A 12,207-nucleotide genomic window follows, 5' to 3' on the forward strand; every position below is an offset into this window, starting at 1 on the left:
CTGGAGGAGTTCGTTGGGTCACGCCCTGTGATGCGGCCGGTAAAAATATGGGAGCGTCGGACCGTTATGCGGAAAGGTGAGCCCCGTGAGGAGGCTTTAGTTCAGTGGCCAGTGGATGGGGAGAAGTCGTGCACCTGGGAACCGTTGGAAGAAGTAGTTAGTCGCTTTCCATTCCTCCTTGAGGACAAGGAGCCACTTATCAGGGAGGGAGTTGATACGACTATGGGTATACAAGGGAAGGCAAGAGTCGAGAGTGATACAGGTATAGAGGTGCAAGAGAAGGCAGGAGCCGGGACAGATTTAGAGGGTGAAGCGCAGCAGAACGTGCAGCAGAAAGTGAAGGGAAAAGGGAAGCAACGGGGGCGGATGGCGGAGAGGAGCCCAAGGCCGCGACGTCAAGCCCGAACTCCCGCACGTTATCGGGACTTTGTGTCTTACTAGAGTTATTTATTTTAGAAGTTTTATTTTCATTATTATTATTGATACTTTGTTTTTGCTTAAACAATTAGTTATTTATTAGTTGAGTCGAGCGGATTATAAGCTCCTTTTCGGGTTTTCTTTGTTGGTTCTTTCCCGGAATGCAAAAGAGAGTCGAACCAACCCTAGGGTCCATAGTATTATAAATAGGGATTCATAAATCATTAATCATATCAGAAATTATCCCTAAACTTTATCTTTTACTTTACGTTTTTTTTTTCTTTCGTTGTGTTCTCAAACTCTAGCTAGGGTTTTTCTTGGTTGCTCGACGGATTGTGCATCCGCGAACGGACCTAATCCCCGCCGATACGAACGTTCTTCGTATCACCTTCTTAGGAGTAATTCCAATTTGTGGAACCTAAAAGCAACCGTTCCGGGCGGTAGCGACGTGGCTTCTTTACTTTGCCGGTGGTCGATTCCAATTTCCTTGCAGGCTTCACAATTTAAACACAATCAAAAGGTTAAATCTTCACAAATAAATAAAAAATCGAGACTATGAAAATTATAAGGCTTTCCATCTTGCTATTGCTTTCTTTAGGAAGCAGATTGCAGAGTAGCAGGTTTCTCCGTAGCTGATTGAAATTTCAGGGCAAAAGGTTTCTCCGTAGCTGATTGAAATTTAGGGCAAAATGAGTTGAAAACTGAAAATTAGAAATTTGAGAATTAGGGGGAAATGTTGGGCGAAAATTTGAAGGGAAAACTTCCGAAGAGCCTTTTTTCTTTTTTTTTGAGGTGAAATAAAGTTCTCAATAATTCACGATACATTGTAGGAGACGTAGTATTAGTTTATGACATAAGTGTGGTGAAAGATTCGTGTAATAGTGCCACAAACTTGGTGTAGTATTAGGCTTTTTTTCTAGTATATTGAAATAGAATTTATAAATAAATAAACAAACGGAGTATTATAAAATAATACTCTTTTCGTCCCGCAAGTATATGCACTCTTTCCTTTTTAGTCCGTCTCACAAGAATATGCATTTTATAATTTTGAAAACTTTTTTCTCTCTAATAAGGTGGGACACATACTTCAATAACAATACTTTCATTATTTTTCTCTCTGCGTCTTTCTTAATTTACCAATTTAGTATTAAAACTAGTGCCGAACCCAAAGTACATATTTTTTTAAAATGGAAGAAATAATATTTTTTTTTCAGTTTTTGTTTTCTTTGAGATAGGTTCTTTTTAGTAATCATTTTTATCCATAAGATTTTTTTTATGGTGTAGTAGACTTTTAGTATGTCAGTGAAATATTTTCTTTCTTATCAAGTGGCTCGCTTATGATGAACGAAGAGAATATTATAATAAAATATGAATAAAATAAATTATGCAGTCTATTATCAAGTAAAAGTGAAGTTGTAAATTTAATAAGAGACTGGTCGAAATAGAAAATTAGGACACAATAGGGGACTGAGCAGTGTTTTAAAAACCAGACCGGACCGACCGGTTCAACCAGCTGGACCATGAACCGGTAAGTAGTCCGGTTCGGTTTGCTCATATAAACCGCCTCTACATTGAGCCCCCTTGAACCGGATGAACCGCAAACCGGTAACCGGTTTTCACTAAAAATGCTTAAAATTAGTAACACCTTTACCACTCCGCCACAAAGCTTTGAGTGATATGACATGAACATTAACTAAATTTATATATTAAATATGATAAATTTTTATTTACACTAACTTATAATCCAAATTTAATAAATAATTATCAATTATATTATCTATAACTATATTTAGAACTCACTAAATTTTAATATTATTTATACATAATCAATTATACATAAGGTTTAATATTTTTATATATTATTAATTGCATTTTGTTATTTATTGAATCTTAATGTATATAGTATGCATTTACATTTTATATATAAGTTATATTATTGCTTCAAATAAAACATATTTTGAAAAAAAGGAACTTTATTTGTTTTTATCATAAAATATCAACAAAATTTTAGTATATTTAAAATATATTTTATTATAAAAAATATTAGTATAAATTTAATATTCAATATATTTTACTACTATTCATTGTGTAATATATTTTTATATAAGTAATACATAATATTAAATGTGTTTTAGTGATAAATTATTAATTACATTTATCATTCATTATTTAATATATATTTTATATATTATATATTTCATTATATATGTTTATAATAATATTCTGGTTCGACCGGTGGTTTGACCAGTGAACCGGTTGAACCAGTAAACCAGTAACGACGCTGATTCGCCGGCTGGTCTTGTTTTTAAAACATTTGGACTGAGGGAGTAGGACTTTTTGCCGTAAATTTAAATGGAGTAATAATGTTGGGATAGTATCGGATGATCGATTTTGTTTAAAACCATCCACATAAATACAGCCCAATCAAATAAATCCCAAGCCCAAATCTAAATTGGTCCATTTATATTACAATGTCTATGCATTAATACTCCTTATAAAAGGATGAGAAAAGAAAAATGATGATAAAGAAAAAGTCAACGAGATTTACTTCTTCTTTCGTCTCCGCCGGAGACTGCCGACGACAGCCACTTTTCCTACACTGAGTTGCCCTTCCTCTGCTACAGTTTCGAATTTTGGATTTGAACTGAAATGCACCATTTCATAAATTGTTGGAGATTAAAGGTAAACTTTTTCTCAATCTGCTACTCCGTTTTTATCTCTAAAGTCTATGTTGAGACTTGGGTGAGTGAATTGGCTGCCTCGGTTGACACAATGGTATACTAACAAGAAAATAGATCTGTGTTAATTCTTAGCTTGGAAATTTGAGGTTTGTTGTTATATATTTGATGTTGAAAACATGGAATCAAATCATAAGATGAAGTATGGGCAGGATTAAGAAGTGAAAATTTAGTCTTGCTTTGATGCAGGTAAAACCCGCGTAAGGTATTGAATATGTTTACATATATACTAATATTAGTGCTTTTTGTTTGAGGGGTTTTAGACTGTTTTTTAACTCTACCTCTAGCTTTGTAAGCATTCTATGATATCCCTTCCTCCCTTAATAATGAACTTTCTAATTTAGGGAAAAAAATTTCCCTTGCATTAAAACTTGAGTCCTTTATTATTTATCCTCTTTTAACCTTTTAATTAACCTTGAGTATTAGCTAATTTTGAATGGAGGGAGTATTATCAAATGAATTGAGTGCTAGGGATTGGTAATAATACCAACCACTTTGATTTTAACCCACTTGAAGTCACTATTGTAGTTTTTAACTTTCTGTAGTAATTCTCCAGAGCTCCTTTTGACGGCCGCCATTTTCTCACCGTCGTCGACAGTTTTCGACAATGATTTGGTCTCAGACTCCAAACTGCTAGCTACTATTTGAATTTTTTCAAGATCTCGTATGCCGCAATCGGCGGCAAATATCATATGTGTTATGATTTCCTTATGTTTCCTGACTGCGGACTCACTCTTGCAGAGTACTGATTGGCGCCAATTCCCTAGCGCGCCAAATAGAATGGAGGCCACTGGGGCAGCTGTCGAAGCCCCTGCCACTGCCGCCCATGCCCACTCGGGATTGGCATTCGCCGTAGCAATCGCACTCACGGCCGTGCAGATTATGACCGCTGCGATGAAGAAAAAAGCAGACACCTGTTGGCAAATGAAACAAAAGTAACTGTTACAATATCTCATATGGATTTGAAGATGGACCCTATGGATTTCTATCAACACCTTTTGGGAGATATCGATGCTGTCGAGCTCTTTGTTGAAGCCGTCGCACATCGGTTTCAGCGTATTCATAATCGTTGAGTGGTCTGAAACGAGACGGGATACATCATCACGGAAGAAGTTGTGAGAGAAGGGAGGAGGAGGAGAATCATTCTCGTTTGCAGTGTTGAGACGTCGTCGTAGCGCTGAGCAGTACTCGAGAGAGATGAGGCTGTTGTCGTAGTGGCTGCGGACAAAATCCACCAATTTCTTATTATTGGAATCTTCTTTCTGCAGATCCTGAAACGCCGAAATAAATTCTTGAGCCATGATGGAAATGGGCTGCGCCAGTTGGTTGCTTCCTAGATCTATGATGATCAGCGGCGGAGGAGGACTTGACGGCTTCATGGTTGAATTGGAAGAGTGTGATGAGCGGCGACCGGAGGACTTCGCAATGGTGCGTGGCGGTTGGTTGGGAGGAGAGCTGTGATGTTCGGAGGACTTAGACTGTGAGAACTAGGAAGGGCTGAGGGCTAAAGAAGAAGAAGAGAATTGATAAGTTAAACTTTATGTGATATGCTTATTTATACTGAACAGATTCAAATTTCAAACTATAGTGACCACATGAAAATGAAGGAAGAAACTTCCTCAGCAAAGTTGCAGAGTTGCAAAGTTTGTCTCAAGTGCACATGATATGACGCGTGGCGAACTTTTTTATACTTTTGATAGTTGGTACTCTTGATTTTACTATGTTTTTTACTTTTCTAAGAGTAAAGACTGAAAATGATTTTCAACTTACACCCATTTTATGATTTTGGTCATAAACATTATCTTTTGAATTTTTAGATCCCAAATATTTCAACTCGGATCACAATCGGTCTAAAATTAACTATTCAGTCAAATTTTAACGGTCAATGTTTTTAATCTCGATTTTGACCAAATTAAGATGGTTAGTAACACAACAAAATTTAGTGGCGGAATTAGCGACAGAACAAATCCGTCACTAATTGAGATATTGGGAGATTCCGGCTGCGGCACGTTTCATCAAACACCTTGCCTTCATCCACGTGAAGACCGGCGCCAAGTTCATCGTTCTCCACCACTGAGCGCCGGCGGGGCCTTCATCTTCGTCCTATTCTTCATCTTCACCTTCGCCTTCACCCTCTTCACCACCAGGGACGCCGCGTCGAAGACCTCCGCCGCAGCCCAAATCCAGCCTCCCCAACTCCGTCTTCGACGCGCTCCTCCACTACGCCGCCCTCAACGCCTCCTCCACCGGCAGCATATCCGGCGACGAACTGAACACCGTCGCCGCCGTGCTCCGCCGCTGCGCCGCCCCCTGCAACCTCCTCTTCTTCGGGCTCAGCCACGAAACCCTACTGTGGAATTCCCTCAACCACAATGGCCGCACCGTGTTCGTCAGCGACAGCGCGTACCTGGTGTCGAAATTGGAGGAGAAGCAGCCGTCGATATGACGATACGTTCACGATTGCTCTGTTCACGATTCTGCTCAGTTTCTCCCAATTGGTGACGGATTTGTTCCGTCACTAATTCCGTTGCTAAATTTTGTTGTGTTACTTAGCATCTTACTTTGGTCAAAATAGAGATTAAAAACGTTGACCGTTAAAATTTGACGGAATAGTTAATTTTGGACCGATTGTGATCCGAATTGAAACGTTTGGGACCCAAAAATTCAAAAGATAATGTTTAGGACCAAAATCATAAAATGAGCATATGTTCAGGACCAGTTTTGGGCTTTACTCCTTTTCTCAATTACATTAGTTAATAGTATTGGGGGGAGTGATCAATTGCTAATTAATTAGTAATTCCAAACTAAGACTAAATCTTAGCCATTAGATTAGAAAATTTAGTGGTTGAAATAATGTCACATGGATTATATTTTTAATTAAGAAAATTAATAAATAAAATGAAAGGGTAATAATGTCAATTCTCTCTCATTAAAATCATCTTAAAACTTTAAATTTACGTAACTCTCTCGATTTAATTATTTTTTCGCAAAAAATATATCAAACTAAAGATAATTTTATAAGGATTCCAACGAGATCTCAATTGCATATGTTCTGACGATGTTCGGATGATGAAATTTGATATTTTTATTTTAGTTTTCGTAAATGTTGATAACCAGATTTTTATCAACAAATACATAAAAAAAACTCAATAAAACCATGTAAAATCTCAATAAATATGTGTTGATATTTTCCTGGTGTTGATATTCTTATGTCATATTGTTGATATTTGTAATACACTATGTTGATATAAAAAAATATTCACGAAAATTATCATATGATAACATAATGACGATATTACCCTTTTGTTGATATTTTGTCTACTATTTATTGAGATTCATAAGATTTAATCTCATCCACTCATTTTAAAATCTAAGGGTGAGATTTGGTCTTGATTTTAGATTAGGGTGCTATAAGTATTAGAATATGACTTGTAGTACTAGTACTTATCTATTTATTTTAAAATTTTAAATATAATTTTTTTATGTAATAATACTATCTCATCCATGCTATGCAATGCACGGCAAAAAATGTATATTAATTTGTGTGAAATAAAAAAATATTAGATGTATTTAATCTAAATACATTGACTAGAATGTGATAAAAAATGAGTATATAAGGAAAATCTCTCTAAAATAAGCCCTCAAAAATTGCTCCCCACATTATACAGTTTTCTATATAATTTTAAAATTCTGAAATTCAGTAGCAATTTAAAAGTTTTCTTTCCCTCATTAAATCATTAAACTCTGAGAAAAAGGACCGTAGAAAGCAGTCTACAGTCCCTTTGTGGTGGTGCAAAGAGCAATTTTTTATATGAGACAAAGATCGGATTTGGATTAGTATCCCATATAATATGGCTGAACTCTTAATAAAAAAATTGACCATTAATTTTAATGTTTAAGGTTTGATATTTTAATAGTAGATTTATCTTATTTCTCTCAAAACTTTTTGTAACATTCTAAAAAATTCACTGTTTCAGGTAAGAAATCCGCTGATCAGGGCTTTTGGGGAATAAAATAGATATTAAAAATAATAATAATTGAAAAATGTATTGGAACAATTTTTATAAAAGGTAAATGCCAAAATTGATTTTGAATATATGCTCATTTTATGATTTTGGTCATAGACTTTATATTTTATGTTTTTTCATCCTCAACATTTCAAATCGGATTACAATTAGTCTTACACTAACTATTCCGTTAGTTTTTTACTATCAAGGGGTTTAATCCCAATTTTGATCAAATTAAACTATTAATTTACATACTCCCTAATTATATCTTCCTAATTATATCTTTAATTATTTTAATAAGTTATCATTTAAAATACCAAATAAAAATATTAAAACAAGCCCTTCTTCTTTGAAACTGAAAGGGTTTAAACGGCGCCAGATATGTCGGAGAATTGAGCAGAAGAATCCCTCTGCGAGGCCGCGAGCTCGAGCGAGTGAATTCTCTGATTGCATCTGGAGCGGATGTCACCTACTTCGACGCTGAAGGCCTCACGCCGCCAAGAATGGCCCCTCCTCGGCGCACCGGCGGTGCGCCGTGGAACGCTTTCACCCCCTCAAATATCTTCGCCATGGATAATGGCCATCAATCCGCCTTCGACCCCCTTCTATTTTTTTAACTCATGAACCTTTTCCCCCATTTTACATCCAGAACAATAGTTCATCTTTTCTTCTTTGCGCCGCCTACTGCTTATTTCTTATATGTGATGCGAGCAGATGGGTCTCTGGCTCGCCGCCATTACTGGGATGGGATGGGGCAAGGCGCGGACTTCGAGGGGTCGAGCGGCCGATACAAGAGGTTATCCGGCAGTTCTCCGCGGCCGACGACCCCCCTGCCTCCGCCCCTGCGAACCTCCGTGGCAGCGAAAATAGAAGAGGAAGAAGAGAATAGAAAAAATACTAATGCGAAAGGGGGATTATTTACATAAATTCAACTCAGCCATGTTTTTTAATAACCCATTCTATTTTATTTTCTTTTTAGATATTATTTTTTAATATTATTTGTTTTATATTTTAAATGATAACTTATTAAAATAATTAAGAATATAATTAGGGAGTAAGTAATACTCATAATTAATGAGTAAATTAATTTGGTCAAAATCGAGATTAAACCCGTTAATCATTAAAAACTAACGGAACAATTAGTGTAAGACCAATTGTTGTCCGATTTGAAATGCTCACTCAGGATGAAAAAAATCAAAAAATAAAGTTTAGGACCAAAATTATAAAATGACATATGTTCATGACCAATTTTAGCTTTTACTCTTTTTATAAATCTAAGATATGACGTATATTATGAATTTAAGTTAGTATGTGAAATGGAATAAATAAAAATTAGAATTCAAATGATATTTAAATAGAGAACTAAATTAGAAATAAACTAGTAGTAATTAATTTAAACAAAACTAATCCTAGTTACCTAAGCTAAAAGTGCCGTTTATATTCTACTCCCCTTTTTTCACAGTAGAGTCATTTTCTTATTTATAATTTATAAATATATAAAGCCGCCAAACTTGATGACATGTAAGCCGACCATATTGTATACACTGAGGAACACGGTGTTTTAAAAATCGGACCGGACCAGCCGGTCAGACCGCGAACCGGTAGCTGATCCGGTCCGGTTCAGCCCCTAAAACCGTTCGTGTGTTGAGCCGCCTTGAACCACCGGAACCGGCCGGTCGGACCGGTTGAACCGAAAACCGGGAACCGATTTTTATATTTAAAAGCTTGTTTAAAATATGAGACTAGAGAGAATTGAACCCTAGACCTCTAGGTAAGAAACCAACACCTCTACCACCTCACCACATGGTCTTGAATGAAATGTTGTGAATATTAATTATTGTTATATATTAACTCTATAATTTTTTGTCCACACAAATTAATAATTTGTGTTTAGTTTTATACTTTAAAATAATTTTTAGTTATGATATGTTTAATTTTAATTATAAGTCACTAAATTTTATTTTTATTGATGTAATATGGAGTATATATTATTAATATAGTTTATTACTCTATATTTACTAATAATTCAAGTTTAATTTTATGTAATAACTAATAATACTATTATAGTATATATTTATCCAAATTAATTAAAAATTGATATTTAATTTTATATATTGTCTATAATATTATTTCACCATATAAATGTTTTGAGATAATATGAATTCTATCTATTTATTATATGTAAAATATGTACTTTTTCGGCTACATTAATTAAAAATTTATATATTTAATAAATATTTAAATTTTAACATTCACTTACTTTAAATTCGCTTAATATTTAATTTACTTAAAATATTTAATATATGTTTTTGTTATATGTTAATATTAATTGTAATATATTACTCACTAAATTTAATATATTTTGTAAGAGCATATTTCATTTTATATTTGCAAAGTAAAACGGTTCGACCAGTGATTGAACCGGTCGGACCGGTTGAATCGTGAACCAGTAGCCTCACCGGTTCACCGGCTGATCCGATTTTTAAAACATCGGTGGAACATGTATGTAGCATTCATTGTGCATGTTGAGATTCTCCACTGCCATTCTGCATAAAAAAATGTGTTCTAGGCTCAAAAGCTAGCTTTCTGCGATTAAATATATTGGCCCAATAGTTAAAATGCTGGATTCTATTTTGCTTCATATATTGACCAACTAGTATACACGTCGATTCATTGGTTTTCAATGTGTAGTGGTAACATATTATTTTGACTAATTATTTAATAATCCTACATAGCAATCAGTTAGAAAGTAAGTCCGCCACATGAAATTGTAATACACAATATCTTTGATTTGGATTTAAATCTGCTGTGTAACATAATAAATCATAAATAAATTATGCTATTACACGGTATCAATAGAAATTGTGGAGCCAAAAACCACCAAATTCTTCTCTATAAATACCATCCTCAAACAAGAGATGCACAAGCCCCCTAAAATCTCCACTCATTTTATGGCTTTATATCATTTCTATTTTTTCTTATTTGTCTCATGATTTTCATATAGAGCATTTGTTTTGATTTAGCATTTGATTGGTCGCTATTTCTTTTCCTTTTTGTTTGCTTCAATTACATATTTTATTTTTTTTCTTGATTTTTTTTCTTATGTCTTACTCCCTCCGCCCACAAAAAATAGATCATTTTTGTCATTTTGGGACGTCCACAAAAAATAGATCACTTTCTAAAAATAGAAAGTTTATCTCTCATACTTTTCCCACTTTTCTTCCCTCTTTCATACTTTACTCACTTTTTCTCCTTATCTCTCTTACTTTACCTACTTTTTCACCTCATCTCTCTTACTTTACCAATTCTATATTAAAACTTGTATCGAACAACAATAGATCTTATTATTTGTGGACAGAGGGAATATTATTTTCATATAGAGCTTTTGTTTTAGCATTTGATTAGTTACATTTTTTCCTTTTTGTTTGGTTCTAATACATATTCTATTTTTCCATATCTTTTCACTCCTATCTGTTATACATTAATATTTTAATAGGAAACACACATATACGTTATCTTTCTATCACTAACTTTAAGAATTTATAATTAATGACTTTTTTCCTCTTTCAACATATTCATCCGTCCAACACTTTTGTAATTATATTAAAGTTCGGTGAATAAGGTCACGTGATCTGATCATTTGATTGTGTTTGCGAGCAGGAACGGTGCCAGAAATTTTACATGGATGAAGCAAAAATATAAATAAAGATATTTTAATACATTGAGAAGGGGCAAAAATAAGTATATTTTAAAAAAATTAAAATTAACTTATTAAAAGTAGTATACATAAATTATTTCTAGGTGGAGCATTTGCCCCTTGTGAACTCCAAATAGATCCGTCCCTGTTTGCAAGTATGTCATTGCCTAGAACAACAATTCTGTTTTCATTTCATCGCACTATTGAAATAAAATAATGCACTTTTCGATCCAACCGATACATGGCGAACCTTTTAGATAAGTTTCATCATATATAGGAGAGGATGTCATATTTGAGTTTCGAAATTTGTTTTGTATTATGTTTTGTGTGGTTAGAAAAGTATAAAGAGCATGTTAAATTCTCTCAATTCTGTCCCACATCGATTTGGTGATGATCCAATTTAATCTATATAAGTGTGGATAACTCTCCTCCTTATGAGGCCTTTTAAGGGGTGAGTGACCCATTTCTAATAGAGTACCGTAAATTACTCTATCTTTTTGAGAGAAATTTGTCTTTGTATCTTTTTCTCCTTAAGTCATGAATCATAGTGAAAATTATCAAATAAGTAATTTTTTAAAAATTAAATAACCTATTTGTCTCTCCATAAGACATAAATCATAAATTATCAAATATGTTCTAAAAATATAAATAACGGTAATAGAGAGACAAAAATATTTAATAACAAATTTCATTATACAATTAATATAGATTAAGTTCTTAATCTAATGTTTTCAGTATATTTGTTTTAAATATTTATCAATTTATTTTTATTTATGGAATTTTGGGATATTGGTGATCTTTCCTATATTTGAATTATTTATAAATTATTTTTAATATTTCTTATTTGAATTAAGTATTATTTAATTATATTTTATTGTCTTCGATCCTACTGATATTAATTTATTTTTGTGTAGCAAATGTTGATAGTTCCATTCAAAATTCCATAATCATAAGTAATGTTGCTCTTTGATCCTTATTCACACATTTCCTCATTGTCATTTGTTTTATTTTATTATACTCCACTCATATCGTAGATTAAAGTTGTGTAAAATCGTTTGTCGAATGTAAAATATTTTATTTAGAGTGGGATTGGAGGAGTACATTTCTCTTTTTATTATTAAGTACTCCTTTCGTCCAAAAAAAATAGAGCAATTGGTGTATGACACGAGTTTTAATGTAGAATCGGTAAAGTAAGAGAGAAGGGAAAAAAATAAGAGAAAATGAGAAAAAGTAATTGAGAAGTAGTGTTAGTGGAATGATGTGTAGGGTTATTATTTGTTGAAAACTATGAATATGCTCTATTTTTTGTGGACGGAGGGGGTATAATGTTTGTAAATGTTTATAATGT

The 12,207-nt window shown here is 33.7% G+C and overlaps 1 protein-coding gene across 1 annotated transcript; it reads right to left on the bottom strand.

Annotated features, from left to right (window-relative positions):
* Positions 1-3,302: 3,302 nt before the first annotated feature.
* On the bottom strand, positions 3,303-4,534 carry LOC125193050 (UPF0496 protein At4g34320-like). Its single transcript, XM_048090798.2, has 2 exons — positions 4,151-4,534; positions 3,303-4,069 (listed from the first exon to the last, which is right to left on the bottom strand). Exons 1-2 carry the CDS (start codon positions 4,532-4,534, stop codon positions 3,623-3,625), a joined length of 831 nt encoding a protein of 276 aa, XP_047946755.1. The 3' UTR covers positions 3,303-3,622.
* Positions 4,535-12,207: the final 7,673 nt, after the last annotated feature.

Source organism: Salvia hispanica, chromosome 2 (genome assembly GCF_029641045.1).
Source record: "Salvia hispanica isolate PSC_SH4W2 chromosome 2, Shi_PSC_v1, whole genome shotgun sequence".
Classification (NCBI taxonomy): domain Eukaryota; kingdom Viridiplantae; phylum Streptophyta; class Magnoliopsida; order Lamiales; family Lamiaceae; genus Salvia; species Salvia hispanica.

What these genes read in the sequence shown, in the direction of transcription:
- LOC125193050 (XM_048090798.2), bottom strand. Translation starts at nt 4,534, where the DNA reads ATGAAGCCGTCAAGTCCTCCTCCGCCGCTGATCATCATAGATCTAGGA. An exon ending in GCATCGATATCTCCCAAAAG is followed by an intron (nt 4,070 to 4,150) that starts GTGTTGATAGAA and finishes ATTTGCCAACAG; the next exon opens with GTGTCTGCTTTTTTCTTCAT.